Source organism: Corvus kubaryi, unplaced genomic scaffold (genome assembly GCF_017639235.1).
Source record: "Corvus kubaryi isolate FWS band 111438036 unplaced genomic scaffold, C.kubaryi_AGA036_p1.0 37398, whole genome shotgun sequence".
Taxonomy (NCBI): domain Eukaryota; kingdom Metazoa; phylum Chordata; class Aves; order Passeriformes; family Corvidae; genus Corvus; species Corvus kubaryi.
The window spans coordinates 30,842,249-30,870,214 of record NW_024581137.1 but is presented as its reverse complement, the minus strand read 5'-3'; the positions used below and the strand labels follow the sequence as shown (position 1 = coordinate 30,870,214).

The 27,966-nt window shown below is 38.5% G+C and overlaps 1 protein-coding gene and 1 long non-coding RNA gene across 10 annotated transcripts in view; one reads left to right on the top strand and one right to left on the bottom strand.

Annotated features, from left to right (window-relative positions):
- LOC121671531 overlaps positions 1-8,035 on the top strand; it is a 40,579-nt gene extending 32,544 nt beyond the window's left edge. The window contains exon 3 of the long non-coding RNA XR_006018534.1: positions 862-8,035. This is a non-coding gene — a long non-coding RNA (uncharacterized LOC121671531). The remainder of the gene's footprint in view (positions 1-861) is intronic.
- The window catches only part of ETV1 (ETS variant transcription factor 1), a 66,559-nt gene that overhangs the window by 16,764 nt on the left and 21,829 nt on the right, over positions 1-27,966 (bottom strand). For 7 of the 9 annotated variants that reach the window (XM_042043418.1, XM_042043416.1, XM_042043417.1 and 4 more), the window contains 3 exons: positions 15,838-15,967; positions 14,072-14,260; positions 9,977-10,224 (listed from right to left, as the gene is read on the bottom strand). In XM_042043418.1, the coding sequence (XP_041899352.1) occupies positions 9,977-10,224; positions 14,072-14,260; positions 15,838-15,967 (567 nt within the window). The remainder of the gene's footprint in view (positions 1-9,976; positions 10,225-14,071; positions 14,261-15,837; positions 15,968-27,966) is intronic. The other 2 variants (XM_042043421.1, XM_042043423.1) reach the window with 1 other exon arrangement.

Sequence of the window (27,966 nt, the reverse complement as noted above, 5' to 3'; positions counted from 1 at the left end):
TAAATGCTTGACTAAGACCCAGAAGTATTTTTACAGGCTAAGTGGAGCTACTTCAAAAGAAAACATTTTAGTGTAGAAATTACAGAGCAATTACATGTTTTCTTCTCCTTAAACCATTGTTTCAAGACAACAAGTAAGACAGAAGCAGGCATGAAATACTTCCAGGGCAAGATCCAAGTGCTTAAGGCGACTGATTTATCACCTTTTTGCAAGTTTTAGTCTTTGAAGAAAAATGTGGATTTAGACACACCACAAGCTTATTTCAGACTATTAATGAAGTAATTCACATTTTAAGGTTAAATCAGCTCAAGTGCAGCAGAACCCCTTTAAAAAAGCCCCAAACAAACTAGCTAAAAATGTGGAAATATAATAAAATTGCTTATCTTTTATTATCAGTTTAGAATACTTAGGGGTCATTCTTCATTGCTCTTCTTATTAACAGAAACATAGCAGTCATCTTAAAACAATGAATATGGTCTTATAACATAGACCATGAAACCATTCTTTTCCCAATAGGTGCTGTTTTAAAAATTACATGTAATCTAGACACTGCAAAAATGCCTTCTCATCTGGGACCGTCACAGAGAAAAATAATGGAAATAAGATCTGCTATGCCTTCATCGAAATACATCCAAGCAGAAAAAGCCCAAACAGACTTTCTCAGGACAAGAAAAACCTGCTATTGAATTTAGCAGGCACAGGTTCTAAGTTTCATTATCGGGTAAGACAGTTGAGTGGTCCCTTGGTAAGGTAGTTCATATTAATTATCATGTCAGAAATTAAGGGGTTAGGTTGTCTCAGCTCTGTGTAACTCAGAGCAGGTAAAGAATCCTTAAATAATCTTTTCTGATTGTTTTTCAGAGATAAGGATGAGATTTCATTCCCACACTCTCACCCTGCAGAGAAAAAACCAGAATTTCAGCCTGTGTCACTAGCCAGAACAGACACAGGGAAGATGGAGCTTCCACAGGCAAAGGATGAAATGACTGACTGCATTCTATGGGATGAAGTGACTGACTGTCTTCTTCTGAATGAAGCCGAGCAAAGCAAGAACTGGAAATCTGAACCAGGATTTATTCTTCAGCCGTTTCTGTTTGACCTTACACAGCCTCCCTAACTAAAGGACAGGTTGTTATGTTACACCCTAACTCTGAATTACTTTTCAGTTCACTTTATCAACATCAGCCGAAGATCTGGAGGCCCAGGGCATGCCCCATGTGCTTGTGACAAAGCACAGTGTGATATAAAGGTATTGGATTGTACATGTGCATGTGCAGAGGGAGAGACATGGAGGTGGAGGCTTAGAAGGCATGCGCCATCTGAAACAGGGTGGGAGAAGAAGGGGACTGCCTGCCTGGCCTCACCCTCCATGTGGCTGCTCAGGTGAACACTGTGGTGCACTGGTGGGCAGCTGCCTTAGTCAGGGAGCCTGTTAACAAGTCACTGAAATTCACCAAACACCTCAACTCATAGTGAAACCTGCCTACTTCCCTACAGGTTTAAAACAAAGTGATGACAATAAGGCTGGAACCTCCTTACAGTTTTCCTGCCCACTTTTAGCACTTATACCTTATTACCAAGTAAGTTATATTAGAAGCAGTTTCCATAAGGAACTGTTCCGAAAGGAGTTGTTCCCCAAAACTTTGAAGGGACTTCTCTGGCAATCCTGCAATTTCACTTATATCACATCCTTCTAAATTTTCCTTTTGGTCTGAAAAGTATTATGCGAATTTTGGTCCCTATTTCAGCAATTCAGATTTCATGTGTCTATACAGCTAGACTTAAATGTGCCACTTGTCTTCCCATAGACAAGAAATGCAGCACATGCAGCTTCTCTCCTTGTGTTACTGGGTATAGAAGGGCATGCACAAGCCCCTCAGGTAGCCGGGACAAACCTGGCTCCCAGGTGTCACTCCCATGTGCCAGCCTGCCCCTGTGCTACACACACTGTGAACACACCAGCCATCCCTTCAGTGACTTACAGAGCTTCTCTTGCACAGTACAAGCACTTCTCTGCTACATGAGCAGGTGGTAGGTGTACTGGGACAGATTTTTACCAAGTGCAGAGAAAAAAAGTAGCCTTTAAAAATAAAATGTTCAAACTAGAACACATCATACTTTTGGCATTAAACTTAAAACATCACAATCCCACTGCAAATAACTTTTCTGTTCGTGGATTTCCAAGAGCACTGACAAACTGTTTACAAAGGAGCACTTCATCCACCACTGAAGCATATTCAGCCTCCTGGTGGAAAGCAGCTGTTTACCACACCATTGAAAAGTTCTGACCAGCTCAAGGGTGAAGACAATAATGAAATCACCAGAAAACGGGACCTTTTTAGGTAACAAAGGAGTTCCTCAAATGAGATCGCAACACGTCACCAAGGTAGCACCAGGCATCACTAAGAAAAATGCATGATTTGTGCTTTGCAGGGAGAAGTTAACAAATTCTTCTTTTGGATATTTAAACCTGCAGAACACATTTAGATTAAAACTCACATCTCCCCAAAAGAAAACATTCAGGTAGAAATACTGGAACTAATTACAATCTCCTTATACAGGAATTCCTTGAGCATATTTTACCACTCAAATGCTGGTGGATCAAGCTTTAGTTCAACCACCTTTAAAAGCATTATCCCCTCACAAGCTATGTAATGAGCAGAGTCTTACAAATTGGTAAAGTCCTGGCAATAAAAAAGTCAGCATTATTTTTTCAGTCAGAGATTCAGCATGAAAAATGTAGGTGCCCTGAAATTACATGGGTGAAAACAGACAACTTCTCTAAAAATCAATGTAAAAATTAAGCAATCTTTTCCCAAATCATTATGCAACTTAGAAACATTCAGAATGGAAGGTTTTATTCATTTTCTCTGTCACCAGCCTTTGCACCAGCAATCTAGGAAAAAAAACAAACTTACAAGTATGTGCACTCATAGATACACATAGACTTCCTTCTAAAAAATAGCTAATTAAAATTTTTAAAGTTTAGTTTCTTACATATCACTTCACAAAAACTTGTCAGAGAATTAGGTTTGGCCCCACCGGCTCATGTCTAAGTGGAAATACTACACACATACAGAAAAAACCTTAAGCAAACAGCTTCCTTTCCACAACTTTGGTTTTTAGATCTATGACAACATCTAATGCATTTTGTGAGACCAGATGTCAACAGCCTGTCTAGGAGATGTGTAACTTTTTGTACAGCAGAACAGGAAAACAAAGGCTCATACATTCAGCTCTGAATTGAAATTCCACATGGAGTTGATCTTTTGAGCATACTTTAAAATCATGTGTTTGCTTTTATTAACCTCAGTAACTGTAAAATGTACCTTAAACACTGCTGTCCTTTGAATTCAACAAAAGACAGCAGTATTTTCTCTCTCCCTCTCTCCTTTTGTTGGTAATCTTACTGCAAAAATGTCTGTGTTGCTTTTTCTCCCCCGCCCCATCCCCTGCCTGTAAAATCGAAGTTGGACAAACACTGCACGGCTGAAGTGACATATTTGAATGGAATTCAGACCAACCAGTTCCTGTTTATGTTTCTGATTTGAGAATGTAGCCTTCTCATTCACTATACATTAGAAACACACCAAGGCCATAAATGGTGTCAGGTTGCAGGCAGGCAGGGCCAAGCAGCATTAATCATTACTTTAAGGCAACTGGCAAAAGCAGCAGCTGAGGGAACACTACACCCTTCAGCTCCGCATAAATGGACATTCCAGGGTTTGGCGTGTGTGGGTTGGCTTTTTTTTTTTTTTTTCCCTTCAGCATCCATTTTATGAATGAAACTTCAGGCTGCACAGAGTCCATTCATATAAAAGCTATGCTCACAGGGCTCAGTCTCTCGGGATCAATTGGTCTTGGACAAGGCTGATGTGATTGGTTTAAGGCAGGCTTCAGCCTTCCATTACTGATTTAAAATGCAGCCTGTGTCCATTTGACCTGCTTTAATGCACAAAGAGTAAATCCAGACTGCGCTCTCAATCCTCAAATCAAATCATTAGCCAGTGCCACTTACTGTAACTGTAGATTTACAGGATATTTATCCATTTCTTTGAAAAACAGGAATTGCAGGACAATTTTTCAGATCGTATTGTCTGCTTTGAAAACAAAAATACATGTATGATCTCCTGCCTATATACTCACATTGACTTGGTATTCAGGTTTTCCTTTGTTCACAAACATTACAAACTGAATTCTAACTACAGATTTATTTCAGACAGAAATTGTGAATAGAAGAAATCAGCTAGATTGAAAGCAAGTGAAAAGTTAAATTTCTGCCTTTCACAGCAATCTTCTGAAGTTCAGGTTTCTCAAGTTTCCCTGTCGGATCTCTTATTTTCTGCTGTCATAGGGTCCAGCAGCAGATTTGTGTTTTAAGAGCAAGTACAAAGTCCAGTGCAGCTTAACTACTGAACAAAATCCATACTCATTCACTGAAGCAACACAGCAAAGACAAGTTCCCAAAATACAAGGATGAAATATTTTAAATGACAGGGAAAACTGCAAAACCAAAATAGAGGAGGGGAGACTTCTCAAACCTCGTAACTCAAGAGCAAAACCTCATCCCTTCTCCGCTCCTGCCTATATGCCATCTGGATTTTCATTGAGAACAATTGTACTTCTGTGTATAAGAATTTCTTTAAGGTCATAAGGAGACGCAGTTTTGAGAAGTGTGTACTGAAGCACCATATCCAGGAAAAGAATGGAGTCAGTTCTGTTTCACCGAGTGTTTTACAAGACTGTGTTCAAAAATACTGCAAGTATTTGCAGCCTGATAAAAAAAGAGAAGAAAAAAAGAGAAAAAAAAGGAAACTTAAGAGAGAATTTGAGGAAAAGATTAAGCAGCTGGAAGATTTTTGAAGCAAGATGTAAGATCTCAACGAGTCACACTGACAGAGCATACACGCAATCCATCTACAGTGATTAAGAGGTGGTACATTAATACCAAGAAATTGTTTACAAAGAGGTGTAGCTATGAGCAAGGGAATGGAACTGGTCAAAGAGAAAATTTAGGCTTATGATCAAGAAATATTTCTTAACTGTGAAGTCTATTTGTCTGTGAAATAACCTTCCAGGGAAAAATAGCAGTAATAATACTTAGCACTCACACAGAACTTCATGTTTTCAGAACACTGTACAAAAATTAGCCAATATAATCAAAAACAGTAGTAGAAGCACCATCAGTTATGTCACTTTAAATGCTGCACTGGTCAATGCACCAGAGCATATCCTGGAAAAAGCAAACCAGCACTGCCTCTGACTGACTTTTTCTCTTTACACTAGCATCTCCAAATATCTAAACTTTGCCTTCAGAAGTGTAACAAAATAACCAATTGTTTAAAAAAGAAATGGGGGGGTAGGGGAAGCAACCTGCAAATACATATAATGTGAAAAAAAAGTTTTATTCCCCTTGAAATTTCAATTCAACACTTTCTCTTATCCTATTCTGCTGACTCCCAAATTTAAGAATATGTCGGTTGATGCCTAGGGAAGGATGCACTACTAGGGGTCTTTTTCCACATTAATACCCACTGACTTCCTTTTCAAGAAACACCTCAACAGCTGTTTGAGAGGACTCTTGCATTCTATTCTGTTTCCCATCATTAGGTAAATACATTTATAACCTGGCTGGTAGAATGCTAACAACATTCTATACCTGTAAGAGCAAACTTAGGAGGTTAATAAGTGTTGCAATTAACAACTTCCTGCATGAACTTTATACAAATCATTTGTTGCAAATATGATACAGCCTTTTGCTTCGGCACTCTTGTCTTGAGTGCACAGGTCAAAACTATTTGTGGGAGGAAGAGCCATGCTGCAAACAGCTTAGCAGGTGGAGCCCCTGCTTCATTTGTTACAGGGGCTGGAAGTTGTCTATGTAACGAGACAGAAGTTTCCAAGATAAGAAAAGATAATACAGCTGAATGGTCAACTTTAGGCCCTAGTAAAGCCCATTCCAGCTCCAACAAGGTCTTCCAAAGTAGCCGCATTGCTTCATCCAGATTTTTCGTATTATATATTTTTATACTGCCTACACTGAGACCCTAATCTTGTGTTCCTGTACTTCTTCATCTAGAAATACGAAGAAAGTCCCTAGGAGTTATGATTGGAACATATGTAGTACATAATGTTCTTTTAAAAATCACACAGTTCTAACTGGGTATCCAAAACAAACAGGTTTATATGTCTGTCTCTCGGCCTCCGCTCATTTCTCTCAACAGAAGGGCAGCTCCCCATCCATTCTCACATGCAAACACAAGGTATTTACTTGTGAGGCTTCAGGAATTAAAGGGATGAGCAATTCAGAAAGCAAGACATGGAGGCTAATAATTCTGTCTGGAGAGTTCATTCTTGAAGTGATGTGACTAGTGTCTCAGAAGTGACAGGGAGAGAATCCAAATTTTCTAATGTCCGTTCAAGCGTATTAATTGTGAGGCAACCCTGAAATGAAACTGTGAGAATAGCCCTGCTAATGCATCTAACACATTCAGGAAATACTGAATCCATCTGAATTTCAACAGAAAAATTCCTGGCAATCAGTAAGAAGTATATGCAAGCAACAATTCCTCCTCTGTTTATCTCCATTACTATTGTGTGACAAATTTCAGTTTCCAAAGACATGATCACAAAAATTTCTCAACCGAAATAACTATTTCAATTGGGCAAAACCAAATATGAGTTTAAACTTAATAATTTGTCATTTAAAAACTTGATTTGTAGTATTAATTGATACACACTAGATACAACTAGAGTCATACCTTAGTATATCTGCAAATACACTACATCATGTAGGAAGGTTAAGCCTGTGAAGATCCTGCTCAAAAATAAAGCCCAGAAGAGACAAGCTATATCAAGTTTGGCCTTTTTGTTGGAAGTACTTGAATACTTTACTGAATTCTAGAAGTGCTAACTGTACAGGAATGCCCACTATTAGGCCTTGTAAACAATGGTCTTAGGAAGCCTTGTGAAGTATATTCATTCATTATGCAAAATCTCAAAGCTCTGTATGCCCCTGGCTGCACTTCTGTGACTAAAGTTGGTAGATTTACTATCAAGTACTAAATACATCTGTCAGCCATGAACAAAAAAAGGTGCATGGCAGAAAATATCTGATCGAACATATATGATGCACTGTGACTTCTAGAAGTGTGGATGGATAAAGAAGAGCCTCTACTCTGTTGACATTTTTCTTTTTCCATTATCTCAAACATCTCCATTATCTCTATTCTGCAGTAGAAATTGCATACCTGCAATTACAATTACAACTAATTGATCTGCCATTTCCCATGTCATAATTAATGTCATGTTTTAATAGAGTTGTAATCATTCTATAATAATGCTTTTCATTCATCAGCTTCCCACGAAGTATGAAAGAATAGTGCACAAAAGCAATGAACTTTTATGAGCCCCTTTCAAAAACATCCCAAAAGGAACATCTCAGTGCATTACAATGAACTTTTTAAATATGTTTCTATATACTTATCTGAGCTGCCATAAAATACAATGAAAAAAAAAGACTTTTTACTCTGGCATCCCTCCTTCCCTGAACATCCATAGGTGAAAAATGAAATCAATGATTCAGTGACAAATACATTATGTTTCCTAAGGGGTTATTTAATGTACTCTTAGCAAGGATGGAAAATGATGGTTTCTAGAGAACAGATGGTAACAAGACAAAATATCAACAGACCACAGTTGTTGACTGCAATTTATGGAGTGTACAGATGTGTCAACTTAAATGCAGTGATTCTGAGGCCAATAAAAGTACTTCCTGATACCAACAGATTAATTTTTCATGACCACTGGTTACACAGCTATTACATTTTTAAAAACTAATCATTCATCTACAAAAGAAGCAACAACTTTCCTTGAAGATCATTATTATAAAGTGGAATGTTGTTCTTGCTGGCACAAAATAAATAGGCATGACAGGACTGGATACAAGTTTGTACATCTTCATTTCAGAATAAAATTTCCTGCTTTTTTCCATACAGAATATTCCAAAAAAAGATGAATGCTAGCAGCCAATCCAGATTTAAAGCAACAGTATGCAATAAGGAGATCCCACTTCCAAGCCTAATAAGAAGCATATTTACAAAAGGGCCTTTTTTTGACCTTCAATTAAGCAGGATGAATAAAGGGTGCTTGTGAAGGTTGCAAGGGACTGGAAGTGCCTGAAGCTGCAGTCCCCCATTTATTATCCACTGCCACATGAACTACACAGTCTCTCCCATACTGCTCTGTAGGACTAGAGATACACAACTCCACAAAGCCACAGATCTCAGAACCTTCATCAATGAATAGGTTGAGTTCTGGATCTGATCCCTGTAATTCAAATCCATTTTCATCTTGTCTTATATTTCAGCTTGGAGAAATATTTCACCCTGGTCCCCTTCCTATATAGTGCTAACTCAAATTTACCTAAGGATTGGTTCTTTGCTTGTCAAGAGTAATAAAGGAAAAAGCAGCTCTACTTTCCAAATTCCCCCATTCTAACATCGAGATCAACTCTATAACAAGCACTTTACATTAAGGATACCAGAGAATACCCCACCAAATAGACAGTGTTAAGTTAGCTACAGAAAGAAAATAAAAAAATAGTTCTATACTATATCAAATTGCAAGATAGCTTGTCATGAGCTAAAATTTCAAAGGACACATCAACTCAGCTGCCATGTAGCCTTTGGAAAATAAACTGCAAAAGCATCTAGCCAGAGACTAAACCAGAAGGAAAGCCCTGGGAGTACAGCAGCACCAAGAAGAAGAGGGAGTCAGAGTGAAGTCAGACAGAGCCATCCACTCCCCCTGCCCAAGTCAGCATGGGTGTGTATGAAAGCAGTGTACCCTCCAGAAGCATAGCTGGGACATGCTGAAATCCCTTCCTTTCAAAAGCGTGGCACACACAAAATAGGACTGAGGCAGAAACTGAGGAGGAGCTGCAGAAATCACTTACACTGAAACTGAAAAACATTTTGATTGCATTTTCTTGGCTCCATACCAATCAACTGTTTAACCCCACCTAGTGCACACTAAAACACTGAGTTTTAAACTCAGCTTCTTTCCATACCATCTTTCCAGATTTCTTCTTTGTAGTTTCCTTCGCCTTGTTACTTGGTACTCATTACTAAACTTCATTTTTGACTTCCTAATTCACTCTCTCTTTTCCCAAATACAATATAAATGTTATGTTGCAATTGTGTCAAACATTTACAATGTTATTCCCTTGATTTATTTTTCTATCCTTGCTTATCTTTTCTATTTTGATCAGAAGCTATTGAGAGCAGACTCTGCCACCACCTCCTCTGTTTTGTACCGTCTGTAAAGCAATAAGGTTCCATTCCAGTTGCCCCATAAGCACAACCATAACAAACATTATTAATAGCAACAGTGTATTCTCTACATCAGCAACCTGGCATCTCAGATTATGTACCTCCACAAAACACTGCAGTATGCACAAATTGAGAAGCTGACACCAGTTTGGCCAATTCTTCTCCCTCATCGGTTTTATAGCTGTATAAACCCCACTTCAGTGGAGTTACTCCTGATTTAAAGTAATGCAAGCAAGAGGAGGAAGAGTCCTCTATTTCCGGCAGACAAATGGAAGAACTCATAAAATGGAGCACACAAATTCAGAGGTCAAAGATGAGATAGTACAGAACAATTTCCCACTTAACAAAGCAGATTTGCACCCATGACTTTCTTCCTCAACTTCTTTAATGTGTGCACTTTCTGGACAGAGAAATTCCAGAAAATTCATTCTAGAAAATGAAACCCTTTAAAGAGCAAGCAGTGGTGGCACGAGTCACATGTATTATGTAGCAATCTTAGTACTCTGTAAGCTGTCTCAGACATAATTTGTGAGATGTAAGTGTCAAAAGAGCAAGTTTCAATTCATACGCTCAAAACATCAATAGCACTGTCTTGGACTCATATACCCCTTTGCTATGCAGAACTAAAGGAGAATCTCACCTACCTGAATCATATGCAAAATCCCTAGGTTCCTGTTTAATCATCAGAGGAGGGGGGAAATTTTGACTGGCTGCACTGCCAACCATAGCGTTGTGTTCATAAACTGGATCGTGGTACTCCTGCTTAAAACCTTGAGGCGGGAAAGGGATGTTTGGTTCAGACATCTGGCGCTGATATATTGGACGTCCTTCCCTTGGCATTGCAGGCAAAGGTGGGAAAGAATTGCAAGGTTCAGAGAGCTGGCGGCGAAATCTAGAACACAGATTAGAGAGGTCATGTAAAGGACTTGAGCTATGTTCCATTTCCCAAAGATCTTCACAAGCCATTATTAGTGGCTGTTATCACTTTCTCAGTAACAAACATTTTGCTTATGATCATGCCAAGTGCTCCCATCAGGATCACTTTCATTGTACAACAGCAGCAAGCAAAGAAACAAAAATCCCACCTATTAATACCAGCTCTAAGACCTGTCCCCACCACATCCTCTTTGCTTTCAATATCTTCTCTCAACAGAAGAGGCAAACAGGAAATGCACCAGCTTCAAAACAGTAGAAAGACTGACATTCTACCACAGTAACATGAAGGAGGTGTAAGTAGAATTCTCTGCTCTTTCACAAGTGTTAGAAACATCTTGCTCGTACTCTAATTCACTCTTACCCATCTTACTGTTACACGGAAACCATTCTGACCACAATAAACACATTTTGAATAGAGTATTGTCTGCTCTAACATTTGGAAACATTCCAGGGTAAAAGCCCACTGTTCTGTCCTCTCAGGGGTAGTGTCATGAGAGATTGACTTGCAAGGATGGCACTGCATTCCAACTGTAACAGGAAGGGAATGTCAGCACGCCAGTAAAAGGAGAGGGTACAAATTTTTGCTACAAGAATTAATTACTCTCCTGCCTTAACCTTTCCCCTTAGTCATTTCTACATGAAAGTTGTAATCTGTACAAGCCATGCTGCCATTTGCTATTCCCAAATGCTCTTTAGTCGACATAAAATAAGATAATTCAGTTTTAAATTAACTTAATTTACATGCAATGCTGCTCTCAAGAACCTATGCTTGTTTTTTCTTCCATAAAACCTATCTACCTGAGATAAAAGTCCTGAATGTAATTACTTGGACATCTGCAGGTTCAGAAGCATACAGAAGAATACAGGGATGCTCTTTTCCCACTGGACCCTGATGAACTGCATGATGTCTTCCTGTTACCTCCTGCAGATTACCACAGTAGTAACCACCACAGTAGTAATATTGTGCCCACGCTAATCAATGGCAGATGCAATGTTCTTGCAACAAACTGCTTACTAGTCCTGTTATCACTTGCTATAAATAAAACACATGTAAAAAAACTCAAAAAAAACCAACAAAAGAACCCAACTGGTACCTCTCTTTGGAAGCTTCTTACTGTCACACTAAAAAAATGAAGACCTGATCATTCTTGTGTTTCCTGTACTTTGGATCTGAACCAACTTTGGTTCATGCAAGCAAAAGACTTTCTCCTGGAGAAAGCTGTGTGAGTGAAGCACAATGCAGGGGTTTGATTGCACAAGCAATAAAATCCTTGACTATCATCACATAGATAGTACATGTTTCTGAAACAATTTAAACTCTACTACCATCTGTCATAATACTGCTGTAACTTGTTCTGACAAATATTTACTATCACAGCTTAATTATAAATACTGTGGAAACTACAAAGATAGAAACTATTACAATGTAGTAGTGGAAACAAAGTGAATTGTTCTAATGCTGCTGTAAATACTATAATTTTTTCAGTAGAAAGAGTACTGCACTGTAACATTGGGTTTTGCAATTCCACCTACACCTGCAGAAAATAAACTTAGAAACTCAAATGTATTATGAAACAGTTAGGCTGACTGGCACTGCATTCATTTCCCTCTTTTCCTTTTTTCATTAGCCAAAAAAAGAAGCAGAAATTATCATTAAGAACTGTCAAGGAGTGAATCAGAAAATTGCAACTTGAAGATAAAATAAGAAACAGGCTCACTCACAAAGCCTCAAAGGAAGTTAATAATACTTGTTGTACTGGAAGCTTTGTATGGAATCAAGCCATTTGTTTATACAAGTGGATTTGTTTCCTGTTGGTACTTGTTAGGACCACTTATCGTTCATATACTCATGGCCTGTATGAAGATGTATGGCCTGTATGTACCAGATACTAATGCTATCCTATGCCACCAATGCGTGTTCCAAAAAATTGCGCCTTGAGTTATAGATTCATATATAAACTCATATAGGCAGGTCATTTGTTTAAATGACATTTTCTGAATACATGTGTTGTAGTAGTAGCTCATCTTATAAATCAGGAAAATTTGAATATCACAAAAATATGAAGTATATGTTTGCTTCATACAGAAGATTCAAAACAAATAAGAAAATGGAGAAAAAATATCTTCCACTATAATTCCACCTTTCTTTAAAAAAGGAGAAAAATGAGTTTTGGGTTTGTTTTTTTTTTTGCTTGAGTCAGCTATTTCGGACTTCACTAGAACACATGATGGTCTATAATAGAAGGGAAGTGTTAGTGAAAAATGCCCTGAAGAACATGAATATCAAAGACAGGGAAGGGAGGGAGCAGAAATCATGTAAAAAGCCCACAAAGCTTGCACAGAGCAAGAGTTATGGGTACAGAAACTATACTAAGGTGTAAGCAGATGTCTACAAATACTCAGATTAGGGCTGACATACAGGTTCAGTGCTATCTTTGCAAGTTGCTTTATAACAAAAGATTTTTTTCCTCTGAAAAAATCTTACTACTGTTCTCTGCACATAAGCCATTTAGCTTCTGCCAGTTTCAGTCTCCTGATAGCTTGACTTTGCTGTATATACAGAAACACATTTATCCACCATCCTGTAATCTAAACCACTGCCTGGCTTCACTGGCGGCCTTTGTGGTTAGACCACAGTCCACAGCTGGGGAGGAGATAGGGACTATGGCAGGTGAAGGGGCCGATTCAGTGTTTCCTCACTGCCAGAAGGGCTTGTGGTGGTATTTAAAGCTATCTCAGCACAGCACAAAACAGCAATATTAACCTCAGCAACCTCCTTCAGAAGTGATCTGTGCAAATCCCTGGAGATAATAGCCCTTATTAGAGCAGAAGCATGCAAATCACACTCCTAACAACTGTTTTTCTTTTCAGGTCTTTTCTTAATTTGATAATGGTTAAGAGGTAAGACAAGTCTCTGAACATATATCTCTTTACACACCATTGGAATTTTAAGTGTTCAAGAGCAATCACAACTCAGCATACAAAAACAGGTTCATGCAATAAAGGTTAGGGTAAATAGAATTCCACAAACAAGTGTTTGGACTGAAAAAACAGAGAAATCCACTGAGCATATCTGTTGCAAAACTGAGCTAAGAAAGATAGTTGTCTGGGGATTTCTAACATATCAAAACAAAACAGGGTGACTTAAGGACAGTTTAAGCTTTAATTCTAGTCTCTAGCTCTTGTGGCTTTTACTCAGACTAATGTTATTCAAGCACGGTTTTTGTTGGCGTCTTTTTTTGAAATGCTATAATACAAAAGGACTTGGAAAAATGATCCACTCTTCCAAAGAATATTCTGAGGCAGGAACACTGTAACATGGGCACTTATCACTTAGATAGGTGAACTGCTTAGCAAGAGGCCAGATATTTATAGTTAGGAACATGCTTGCTAGTGACTTCATCACCTCATAGGGCTTTCCAGCCTCAAGTGAATCACAGAACTATAGAACAGCCCAGGTTGGAAGGGACCTTGAAAGACTATCAGGTCCAACCTTTCATGGGAAAAGGAGCCTAGATGAGATTATCCAGCATACTGTAATCACCCTCACGAGACAGAACCAGCAGGTAAATGAAATTCTGTCACTGCTGATACGAACTCCTACACTAGTGCACCAAGCTGGGTGCCAGCCTTTCATAAACACACACATTTCTAACGCTATGAACCTTGCTGGTTTCCACCTTGATCCCCCAGCCTAAAAGGGAATACTTGCAGGCAGGAAGCCAGTACTACCCTATATAAGAGAGTTGTAGCCACAACTGAAACACCTTCTGCATGGGTCCTTCACGTGCTTTGTGTTTTACCTGTGATCCATAGGGAAGCTGTTGTCTTGAATGGACTGGGATGGAGGGAGGTGGGTAGGGAAAACCCGGTCAGGTTTAGGAGTCTGAGCGGAGTTTGGGGAGGCATGGTGCAGCGGTGACACAGGAGTGCTGGATGGCGTTGGAGGGTTGGAGGGCCTCATTCCCACTTGTGGTTTCTGATCATAGGCACTATTAGTAAGGCAAGGGAAAAGCAAGGCAGGTTAATTTTTGCAAAGAAAGAAGAAAAATCAAAACCATAGCATCTACATCCAGAAAAAAGTCACCACAAGCACCCCATTTAGAAGCTTTTGATTATAGTTAACTTATTAACCTGTTTGGGGCAGAAGAATTCTCTACTTTACACTAAGAAGAACACAGAAGAAGTCATGTTAGAGGCCAGCGATTCAGCACAGCATTTTCTTCTTTGGGGCACAGAAGTGCATTTTTAAAGGACTCAGTCTTACAGTCACATTCTAACAGGAGGTATACAAAATACATAAAAGTAGAAGCACCTGGACTAGAGCACAAAGAGCTGACAGTGCCTGTCAAGACTCTTTTTCTTTTGCACAAACCACAAAGTGAGACAGTAAAACAATACAGCCAGAGGGAAGGGATCTGACCCAGAAAAACAATGGTATGCTGGCTTAGCTGCCCATTCTAGGATGTCAGCAGCCTCTCCCGACAGGCTTTTTTTACCCCTCTCTCTCAAAAATAAACTGCTGGTCCTACAAACACTTAGATGCTATTTTCAAGGGTGTCTCAAATCAGGAAAGGACTTGAGAACACTTTGATCATCCCTGTTTCTAACCAGAGAAATGCAGACATCAGGAATATAGTAAGCACAAGCTTGCATACTTTCCCATGTCAGGTCCCCTAGCACCCATCAAAACCCATCAATGGATTCATTTGATTTTTGAAACCAAAATCACTCCTTATGACTGGCAAAGGTACCAGTCTTTTCCTTTCTTTTTTCCCCTATTCATATCCAAAAAGTTAAATGTTATAATGCTTTAAGCTCTAAGTTTTTGTAATACATTAATGAGAATAAAAACTCACAAGCTAGATGAAAGTTTCTAAAATAGACTGAAATGTCAATAAGAAATCCTTCGCTGCTGCTGACACTAACAGAAGGAGCGGCACGTAAATGCAACCAAAAGAAAGTCAATAAGGAATGAAGAGGTACCAAGCCCCTCCACCCCCCACAAATAAATAACAGTTTTATTATCTATGCCTATAAAAGAAAACAACTTGCTTTTGAGTAAGTACCAAAGATGCAGGGACTAACGAAACACGGTTTTAAAAGGTAATCACCCATGAATATACACATACAACATCTGCAAAATTTGTCAGATACCTAATGTGTTGCTCAGACCTGCCAATCTCTTGCCTGTTACACAGATCTCTCTTTCCTAATGTGCATAATGCATTTTGAAAGTACTTTCAACACAGCTCACAGAAAACAAGATACTCCTTCCTTCTATTCCACGCTTGTACCCTGGGTTTTTAAACTCTGGCTATCTCCCATGGAGGAGAAATGGAGGATGTGCATTTTCATGAAAAACACTGCTTTAAAGTGATTATGTAAGTGTTTGATACAACTGTAAACAAATCCATCAGTGTTCATCAGCTAAATGCATTATCTCATCAGTCTGTTATCTGCTGAAGAGGTAACTTTTATAAGATCTCTATTAGGGTTTTATTACTCTTTAGTCAGTCCTCATTTAAATCAGCAGTTCTCACTGCAAAGATGCTCCTGATTGCTTTACCTGACATTGTACAGGCACTTTTCCCCATAACTGAACTTGAATGGTTGCTCTTGACTGCAAGCGGAGCCAAGTTCTGAACATGGGCTATGGGGTTCCTTCTTGATTTTCACAGGGAGACCATGAAAAGCCACTGGAAAGAGAAGGAAAATGCAATTAAAACCCAAGTACAATATCAACAATTAGCTTTCCCAAGTAAGCTAGACACTGCTAATTAAACACATGATTAATTAAACCATTGTAATAATAAAAACAATATAGGAAATAAACATTTCAAATATTTCTTTGAGTGTCAACTGAAAAATAGGCACCAGAGATCCTTCACATTGGCTATTATCTCTTCTATTGTTTAATAGAATGATGGCCAGCATCCCATCTCATTAGCAGGAAAATAACAGCCCACTTATATTTGGCTTAACTACTGTAAATGTTGTCAGAAGCAAAATACTTCCCAGGCACCAAATGTTTCTAAGTAATATCAGTGAGGTAGCTTTTAGCTATAAATGCAACAGTAGTCCACTTCAAAGAGTGCCACACAAATGACTCCAAACCAAATTTCAGATATATCAGCCTCAAGTAGATGACCAGTAATCTTTTTGTCGCACAGAATGCTTGAAAATTTGCAACAAAACTCTTGAAACTGTATGATTATATGCACCTTTAATTATAAGTAACATCTAAAAAAAAATGCAGAAGAAATGGCTTAAGTAATTTTTCTTAAAAATAAACATGATAAAATCCTGGCCTGACCAAACTCAATAGTGACTGTGATATAGATACAAACTGAAAAAAAAAAAAAGATCATACGTTCTAAAAGCTAAAAAAAACCCTAGAGGGCGTGTGACAGAAATGCAGCATTAATTAGAAGCACAAGTTGGTCTGTGTTAAGAAAAAGGCCAAAGGTAAAGACAAGGTTAACCAGCACATTAGTTTACGCCAGACAGCTTTCCTTATTTCATATCCAACTTTAACTAAAATTAAAGCAGAAGAAAATTTAAAGTTCACCTGACGTTGGCAAACCTCAGTAAGTGGTTAGGAGGACAAAGGACTAAAAGACAGGTATGTAAGAGCTTGAAAACACACCTGTCAGGTTTTAAATAAAATGAGGTTGCAAATACATTTTTTAACTCTGAGATGCCTAGAAATCAGAGATAATTTTATCATTGATTTTTGATGTTGTCACCAAAACACCATAGTATGAACATCACATTCCTGCCTGACATAGACACTTGTATCTCCGTGAAAATCCCTGTACATGCAGCAGTTCCTGTTAGGCAATCTCAGCACAAAGTCAGGCTATCATTACATACCATCAAGTAGCATCTTGCCCCTTCCCTTGCACCTGAACTTGGGAAAGACAACTTGTTGTAGACTACATATTTTCTGATACTAATGCATCTGGATACACACACCAGTGTTCAGTGGGGAGATACATGAAATGCTGTCCAAGAAGTGAGCATCAGAACCACTAAACTCTGGCATCTGTGAGTAAGGTCTGGATTCCAGACTTTTGCCATGGGTTTTCCCATGGTTGGGCAATGTTCACAGAACTCTTTCACAAACAGATCCTCTTGTATCCTGTTACATGACAGCTTCTACTACTGCCTTTCAGTTGAGTCATCTGCAACATAACATTATCCTATTTTGCCACGTATTTTCACAAAACTCACGAGAGTTAGAAGAAAACTGCTATTCAGCTATTATATTTGGTGGATAATAGTCAGTTATGTGGAAAGATTAGAAAGGAGAAGCAGACAATAAAACATATACAAATGCATATGCACAGCACAGCAACTTAGGAAACAGAGATGGAAAATGTGAACAGCACACGAAGAAAAGAATTCTTCCTGAATAAAACTGTCTGAACTTGGACTAGAAAGAAGACCACATAGACTTCTTGAAAAGAGATTCTCAAATTTAATAATATGGCAAAATGCAGCCCAGTCAGCTTTCCAAAGTAATTGCAAAACAGACCGATATCCAGTAGTTTGTTTCAGGATGTTGCTAGTGAACTTTTACTGCTGACTCTCTTTTGCATGTCTCGGTCAAATAATGCATGCCACACATTTAACGCATATGATGGGCCCCACAACTCTGGGATGGTGGCTCTGATGCAAAGGTAGGAAATCTTTTTAACTTGAATCAGAAAATTAAAAGACAACTGCAACAGGACTCTTTTTTAAAGCCAGTATCACATATTTGCACAAAGGCCACATGCTGCTCTATTTTTTTTTTTTTTTAATTTTTACTTTGCTACTTCCTTGGAGTTAATCTGTTATGAAAAATTACTTCCCTTATTTATTTTTAAATAACGGGAGTACAGAGACTCCCACACTACAGCCCTGTGCGGAGAACTGGCTGGGTATTTCATCACAGCGCTGAGAGCCTGAACGTCTGCTAACAGGCAGTTTTCCAGCTCACTGGCACAGGCACAAGTGAAAGCAGCACATTCATTTTGTGCAATTTGCTTTACCTTCCCACATGGAGTTGGTGCATGTAAAAGGCTGTTAAGTACTAAATTATTCCTTATCAAATCACCATCATCTGGAGTCATGATCAACACTAATTAAATTACTTTCACTGAACACGGCTCCAGCCTGCTGCCTCAACTGCGAGGTACATTTTATTTTGCTTACTGTACAGTCCTAGCAAGGTACAGGGCACAGTGCTAGAAGGCATCTGTGCTGTACTTTTAATTAAAGTTTACCTCACCTTCCTCCCAGCTTTATAAGCTAGGGTAAAGTGTATCAAATCAAGTAGGTTAACACCTTCACTTCATTTAGGGGAAGCATTACAGACCAAAGTGATTTTATATCAGATCTTTATCTTAACTACAGCCAGAAAGACAATGTAGCTGTAAAATTTAAAGCCCTCCTCGGGCAGTCCCCTGATACAGTCACCATGCTAAGCTTTATCTGTAACTCCTTAAGTGTACACTTTTAGAGGTAGAAAGGAAAAAAAGATAGGCTGATAAAAATACTTACTGCAATTTTGGGGGGCTTTCTTGAAGGCTACTTGCCCTTTCAGACCATATCCTAAGTGTGGCTGAAGATAACAGACTTATTTTAACAATAAAATTCTAAACACTCAAAGCAGCTTTTGTATCATCACTGAAACCCTCTGCCTGTCACTTCTGATTTTAGTGTGACACTCATTCTATAGTGCATCTATTAAAAGAGAATTTAAACATACACTGTTTTGCTAAACTGTATTTTATATTATGTTCTCAATCCTCTTTCTTTTGAGGAGAGCAGGATTGCTTATTTATACAATCTAATTTTAGTGCAGCACACCAGCTACCAACACATTCAAATTAACAAAGTGACATTTTAAACAACCAGCTCCTCACCACTTCTTTCTTCCTGATGGTAAATTCATTTTACTTAACCCCAGAACAAGAGTCTCAACCCTATTAAAGTAACGGGCTCTCTGCTTTAATAAAGATCTTATTAAGAAGTGACCAAGGGCCAAGATTTCATCCCGAGTGATTACTTACAGATAACTACCTCCGAACTTGAAAGGCAAACAATCTTACCATGTGTATTTAGATGGATGGCTTCAACACCTCATCTCACCTACCATGCAAAGTCAGTCTTATCGGTATCAGAAAGAGACCTCTGCCCCACAGACCCTGTCTGGAGCATCTCCAAAGCCAACACAGAGATATAAGGCAAGCAGAAGGACTGCTACCATCTGTAGCAAATTGCTGAAAGTATAATACATTACTGTATGCATATTCTCTGTGCATAAATATATCTATTTATATCTGCAGAGTAAAAGGGCTTGCCTATTATACATAAAGTGCTGTTGTACAGATCTAGATTTTATACAAAGCAGTAACGATTTCACCATGAAGCAAGCTCACATGTAACAAGCAAAAACACAGGGTGAAACCTGCCATCCTTCCTTCAGAAGTGCTGTTCTCCTTTGCTATCTATCAACAGCCTAATCCCTGAACATTTTGTTCATTATAACACCCAAAGAAGACTTAAATGAAGAACAAATTTTATGAAGATCTCTGACATCAAAGGAGGAATTTATTTGTCTCAGAGGAGTCTGATATGTACACCTTCTAACCTGAGAAACAGGAAGTGTACCACCTCTGTACAGATAAAACTGATCTAGTTCTTTTGAGAAAGCCCTGAAATGCACTGCATTAAGCAATGGCTTAAAATATTTTTCAATTCAGGAGATGATTATTCAAGATGGAGAAGAAATGAGGAATATGTTATGTGAAGTGGCAAGTCATTTCTCCTTTGAACTTAAGGTAACATTTTAACTTTCAAACTTCATATTCCTGCCCATGATAAAATCTTGTTTTATTTTCTGAAGAATGGTTTTAAACATACTTTTAAAAGCCATGAAACATGTCACTAATTCAGTGACATTGGCTAATGGCAGGTGATGCTGACTCCACTGACAAAAGAGACAAAGATGTCCCATTCAACACTTGTAGGTCAAGAGCATGTACTATATGGTAAAAAATCAATTGACAGCAGTTGATTTTATACCACACTTGCTCCTGCTAGTGAACTCCAATGTCTCCTAAGTAATACTACATTCACATGTGTTAAGTTTGAGGACTTTGAGTACCTGGAGAGAAAAGGAAGTAACAGTAAGTCATGGTCTAACATGCTGTTTCTGAGCTGCTTTTCAAATTTATGCTCTCAAATCATTCTCTAAACCTGATTCTGTAAATAAACTCACTAATTTTTATCATTGATTGAGGCAAAATTTTTAATATGCAATGTAAGTTTTGAGAGATTTCTTGAACACATTTGAATATAGGGGACTTGACTAACCGCAAGATGAAAAGACAGATGCAAAAATACTTAAGCTAATACCACTGAAACTCCAGGTACTAGACTGACTGAGGTGACCCGAGATAATACTTGGTAAAATTTCAAATGCAAGAAGAAAAGGCCCCTGTACTGATAAAGCCAACACTGTCACACTTTAAATCTATCTCTTGATACACACAGCAATGCAGCAGGCACTTCAGATACATCAGAGTCTCTCCAAGATTCTTTTCCAGTACATTTACCTCTGCCAAGCCCTCCCCTTCCCCCAACACACAAAAATCCATTACTAAAGGGTCTAATCTCAGCTATCAGCACAGAGTGCCTTTTATGGAGCCATTAAACCATTTCTCTTGTTTACAGTGCCTGAAGAAAGATGTGAATTATGTCTGTGACAAAACAGGCGATAACATTTCTAAACTGCTATCAAAATGCAAACTGAAATACACTTAAGGACAGGGACCCTAATTCGTGTTTTTGCCATTTTCCTTGCTCACTGTGACTTAACAGCACTCACCTGATGATTCAAACAAATTATTTATGCTGTAAGTACAACAGGTAAGCTTTAATAAAAAAAAAATCTTCTTTCAAACAGTTTATTGAATGGTTCGTCAAAGAGCGTAAAACGCTACTTACATCTTAGGTGATAGAAATGACCTAGGGTGCTCTTATCAGTAGACATTTTTAAAAAATCCAAACACAAACCCTGTGGGTTCACATGAGTCCTGAAATGCCCTATTTTTGCAATGGTCACCTTAACACTTGAATCATACTTTCAGTATAAGCATTTGCATATCTGATGCACTGAGCTATGAAACTAAATACTTTCTCTATAGCTTTCTAGGTGGGAATGCCAGGCTTTATACATATTTTCCAAAAAAGTTTCAAAAATGTGCATTTAACTCATGAAACAATAGCCTTCTGCATTCTGGAAAGTATTTATTGATTATTTATTTCTAGATCATGATGATTTGAGCTTTAGACCTTTGAAGACAGCTGCACTCTGAATTTCAACAATCATTTAATAAGCATCAGATTAAAGACATCAGGGTGCCAAAGCAGGGTGCTCTTTCAATTTCATTGTACTATATATTTTGATGAGAAGTTTTACTGGTAACTTTGAGATGCTCAGGAGTCATCAGAAGCAGGTACCTGACGTAGCTGACCATTCATTCATACTCTGGAGGTTATTGTGCTGCAGCTGATTGTGGTATGCAGCCTAGTATATTAACAAAACCTGAAATAAAAACAACAGGTAGGAGGGGTGACAGATTAAGAGAGCTGGGACAGTAAAGGCTGGTAATCAAGTTTATTTCCAGCTAAACTGTTCCCACTGATTTTGAATTAAAAGCCTATAAATATGTAAGACTGCTACAGCTGAAGACAGAAGTGACTCCAAGCATGGATGTCTGAGGCAAGATCTGCAGTTGTTTTCACTCCACGTGATCTCTTGCAAAAAAACGTTTTGCTTCTGACCACTGCAACAGCTGCAGAATGAGCAAGACTTGAAGACTGTGGACTGATTTAAAAGTGGCTGAACAGATTATATCTACACAGACTCCACCAAGTTCTTCAACCATTTATCTATCAAAGTCACCTCTATCAGATCTTAGCTGAGCTCCAGTCAACTGGATTTCATTTAGGTCCTGCTCTTTGCCAAATATTGGAAGAAGTTGGTGACAAATTGGATATCTGACACACAGATATGTATCATCACTGTGGTTTCAGAGGCTATCCTGGCAGTTTATAGAAAAACTGAACATAGACAAGAGACCTGAACTTTCACTACTTTACAAGTGGAAGCTGCTAGCAAAGGAAGGGAGGGTGGGGATGGGAGGAATCTATGCATTCCTGTCAAGTACCTTTTTGGAGAAATACATGATCTTGATATTATTCTCCATTTTACGGTTGCATCTAGAAAACTCCTTTGAGATGCAGAATTCAGACCTAAATACAACTGGGCTCCATCTAGACTCACCTGGAACAGCCTGCATGTGTGTTTGGGTATTTGTGTGTGCACATAGAGTCAAATGAAAGTAAGCATACTGAATGTGCAAGCATGCCTCTGCAATGATACATTACATATGGTCAAAATATGTGTAATACTGTAATAAAGAGCAGAAAGCTTTTCCCTCTTCAAATGGATATGTATAACTGGGGAGAAAATGGGGAAGCAGCATGCAGAAGAAAGTAACAACTCGTAAATGTGTGAAAAAGCATTCAACAAAAAGCTAGTTCTTTCTTATGTGGTCTTTCTAAGTCCAGAGAAGGAAATCTCTGGATAGCCTTTAACACAGAGAATGCTCTGCCACCCTTGTCTCAGTGCTCTTTCCCAGAAAGTGGGGCTTCATGACTGGGCAGGACTTGGCAAAGCTGTTATATATCATTCCATCAATTCAGTCTTCGCCTTGGCTTCAGATCAGATCCTTCCAGCCCCTACTAGCTCAAAAGATAGAAACAGCATGGGACCTCATTTTTTGGAAGCTAGTTCTGAACGATGAGCCCAAGCACCAGCTTTCAAAGCCAACTGGCAAGAATAGAATACGTGGGCAAGATGGATCTATTTGAGAATCTTGTTTAACAAAAAGAAAATACCAGCTTTGAAGTAATCTGTCACCTTTACTGGAAGATATGCAACTACAAATGCACTTTAACAACAGTTAGAACTCACACTGCAAAATCAAGCAAATTGCTTATTTTCTCCTCCAGACTAAAGCTTACAATACTGTGCATGTCAATTAATGGTCTACTCGAATGCTGCATCATACAAATGCTACGCAACAGTATAGTCTTTAGAATCCTTAGGGGGTGGGAAAGAATGGGGGGAAGGTAAAGAATAAAAGAATCCCAAAATTGTGAATTTTGCCCAAAATTGTGGGATTTTGTCCTCATAGCCTACATGGACTGTTCTCAGATGACATGGTATGAGAATAGAAAAAAAAAAAATTGATTTTGAATTTGAATTAGGAAAAAGTAGCAAGCAGGTGAAAATGAACTGCAGCAAAACTGGAATTTATTTTTGTTTACTACCAAGGAGTTGCAAGATGGAAAATAACAGCTCATTTTCCTACAATTGATATTGGGAAATTCTGGACATTAAGATCTACAGTAATGCATCCATCTTAGCAAGCATTGTTTGCTAAAATAACTTGCTTTGGAGTGAGAGTTTTTTTCCTTTCCTAATTGTTAAGCAAAAAGCATTACATATTAATAACTAAAAGACTAAAAAATGCATTGATGAAACTAAATTTTAAATTAATTGAATCACTTGCTCTTCTCATAATCATATAGATTATGTTAATGCTATATATTCACCATAATTTTCCCTATCCTTACTATGATCTGACATTAACATAAAGTATTGGAGACTAGCACCTGAGACCAAAAAAAGTGTTGAAATAGAAAACAGAGAACAGTTCACTGTACCTAAAGCACATTAAAGTTGCATCAGCACCCATCAGGAAGGTTTATATGAGGGCATTTGTACACAGGGAAGAGGCGACCAACAAAATCATCACTATAATGCAGGCATATGCCATTTCCCTCAAGGACAGCTTATTTGACAATTAAACGTGATGGTCCTGCCCCTGCTCAGCAAAGAAATTCTTCTAGAAGCTTCTTCACGAAAGAAAGTAAGTGTCATTCTTTAACTGAAATGTTCTTTTCCAGAGCTTGTGTGCTAAGACTGAAAAATTTTGCCAGTATAGCTATTTCTGGGCAGCTAACCCAAGACCCCCCTGCCATGGCAGATGTACCCTCCCTGAGAGGTGGAGGTGTTCCCAGTTAGCGTGGGAGAGGAAGCACAATATTACAGGTTGTACCCAGTCAGCTTAATAATTGGTTCACTGCTATAAATCCCCATTTTTAGTGCAAGATATCCCTGATTTGCTTGTCTGTGCAGTTGCAATTTCTGAAATGCTCATTAGTTACTGAGGGTACACCTGCAGCCTTCTGACACTGGAAGTGCTGAAGGCACCACTGAGATAATTCAGATATTTGTAGCCACTGGCTTCTCATTTAAAAGGACCATGTCCGTTGAAAATAGCATAGTACATTCACTGATTATATTCAGTATAACAAAAATTAAAAAGCCCACCCAAAAAGGTAAGCCACCTGACAGGGGATCAGGGGAGTAACTTTCAGTAAATATCAATAAAAGATAACCTGCTCACTAAACACAAAGGTAGAGCAATTCCAAGGCAAACTTTTCTAGAGGCTTCCAGTAAACACCTAGTTAAGGCACTATAGGTCCTTTGCTGTAAATTGATGGTGTATTTGGGCAGCTGCTACATGGCTGAACTGCCAAAGGGTATTAGGAGACTGTCTCTACTCTTCTACCCCCAAGCATGAAACATTTTGGCACTATTTTGGTTAGTTGATCCCTCTTTGCCTCTATCCCTGAAATATTTCCACCTTCCAGTTAAGAATTGTCTAGAAGGTATTTTCAGGCAGCAGGAGCGGCAGTTACCAACACATTTTCCTAGCCTCCAAATGAAGCAATCCCACAGAAATGTTATCACAGGCACTGTTTTATTCAAATTTATGTCCCCTTCCTGCAGTGCTCTCCTTCCTTTCCAGACAGTTTACCTGTCCGGCTGTAAGAGACTCACAGCTGCAGGCAGTTGAGTGGAAAGTGCTGCCAGAGGGTCTCTGCCTCCCAGCAAGTACCTCCAGGGCAAAAGTGAATCTGCTGACAAATACACGGGCACTGGATAACTGAGAAGAATACAAGGAAATTTGCAGAACATTGGTGGGTGGGAGAAGGGAAGGATTAAGCTAGGGGGAGTGAACTGGCTCACTTTGATGTCTGAGGAGAGCAGGTGAGGCAGGACGAAGAGCTGTCCCTGCCCCCAAAACAAGCAGAGGCTTTAGGGCTCTCTGGCGGAGGAAGCGGTAACCTAATAAAATTAAACCAGCTGGGTTCTGTAGCAATTGAAGTAAAACACGTGGATAGCTGAAGATGATTATAGGGAGAGAAAAAAAAAATTAAAGAACTTTTAATCCCTCTGTATTGGATCTGCAACCTCCACGCGCACAGAGAAACAGGGCTGCTCCTCACATGCATTTGCTTTCCATGTTAAAATCCTGGGAGGAGGTCAGGGGCATTTGTTCCTACAGTTACTGATAATGTATCTGGCTCCAAAGGCTCCCAGGCACGGTGCAAGAAGAGGCAATCCACCTTTAGAGCTTCAGCTAAAGAGGAAGTTCTTAATGTAAAATCAAGCCTGGGAGAAAACTTAAATTGCATTCCTACCTGGGAATTATCAATAAAGTTAAATGCAAAGAGAAGAGCTGGCCACTATATCAGGGTCTGTGTGCTTTTCTGAGGACAGGATTTCCATTTGCAGCAATTTTCAAAATTTAATTTAAATTGTGAGAGGTAATGGCTAAGCACTACATAACTCCCATTACTAAAATATCCAATAATATCCCATTTTACACATACCACACACACACTTTCCACTTCAGGTAAATCTGCAGTTTGACTCTTTCAGTTCTGGATTTAAATGGGTTTTGAACAGACAGAATTATGAAGAAAACTCTGGAAACTGCAACAAACATTTTCCCCAAACATAAAAATAAACTTTAAAACATACCATTTTGTATTTTTTCTATTTATTGTTTTAAAGGTATCATCAACTTAATATTTAGGAAAGTTGCCCCCAGCAGAAAACAAACAGGAACTGATTCTGCCCCATTTCCCCTCTTACAGAAAGTTTCAAGTTACATCAATAGAATGATTATCTGAAATCTAATACTTTAGTTCACTACCGAAAACCACTGCAAAACTTGCAGTCTCCAGTGGAAAAGGTGCGGGCCATTGAAATAAGTCAACAGTAAAATTCAGCCCACAATTTTTATCACTGATTCAACAGGGAAACAAAAAAGCCATTGTCGAAGTGGTTACGTCTGGGAACATAAAGTCAAGACTATATTTAAGTAGGCTGATTTTCAAAGACTTAGCAAAGTGCTCTTTCTGGAGCAAGTGGAATTTTTACCACCTGCAACCAGGTGCTAGTTCTCAACACAGATGTTTAAGGCTTCTGCTGCTACTTAAAGCATTCTTACTGTATGAGACTTGCAACTGAACACACATTACCAATACACTTGCTGATGCTTTCTGAAGCCAAGCGTTACTAAAATTTTATGATTATTTTATATGTGCATACAATCAGTAAGACTGACAATTACATGGTGTATTTCCTGTATGCATGTATGCATATATATATAGAGAGAGAAAGAGGCACACTGAGTATATAACTTGTATTAATCCAGCTCCCAAATTCTAATCCCAAATGCTTGAAACTCTTTGTCATTACTGCATACTGACACTTTAAAAAGTCTGTGTTGTCTCCATGTCTCTTATTGCTTTGGTCATGTGAAATTTTATTACCAGATGGTTAGTAAGGAAACATTGCATTCAGTTTCAGCATGAAGGCAGAGTATTAAAAAAGAATTAAACTTTATCTTTTTTAGGTGTACATTATAAGCAGAAAGGAAACAACCTTTGAGCAGAGGATCAAATTAGCAAGACTAAGAATTGTTTTTGCACATGTAATTTTTCAAATGTCCTTGATGACGACTCATAATATATAAATTTAAAGACAAAAACCTGGCCAGTCAGTAACCTTCCTATTCAGTGACTGCAGGACTCGGCAGTAAATGTCACTGCTAAAAAATATTTCACTACATTAACTTACTGGCAACCACATTTGCTGAATAAGTTCATAAACAGCCACAGGAAAAAAGACAACCAGAAATAAAGCTGCTAATGATTCACTCTTTTCTAACATGCCTAATCCTCAGTTTACAGAAGAAATAGATATGTAAGAATAAAGATATCCTTTACCAAGACAGTTTACTTCTCCATTCACCTCATCAAGGTCATACTAGAATCCAGGAACAGGTAAGAATAATGTCTTGAAGACAAAGAGAATGAAGAATAAGTGAAAGGAAAATAAAAGAATCTTTCTCAGGGAAAAGACGAGCACAAGCCGTGATAAAGTAATCACTTTTCCATTTACAAGTTTAGACTAGGTTTAGATAATTCCTAGAAAGAACACTGATGGCTTCTAAAACTCAAAAGAATTAATAAATATCATCATTTATTCATATTTGTCAGCTTATAAATGGCTTCACTGTAATTACTTCCGAGTACTGAAATGCACAGGACCAAAACAAAAGGACTTACAACCTGAAACAAGGACTATTTTTCCTGTATGCTTATAGAGGGCTACCTCTGCCCTACATGACACGAACGTGTCACACACTCTTCAGTGCTTAACTGATGTCTTGAGGAGTTTCACTCTCTCCTCCTTTTTTTGACCGCTAT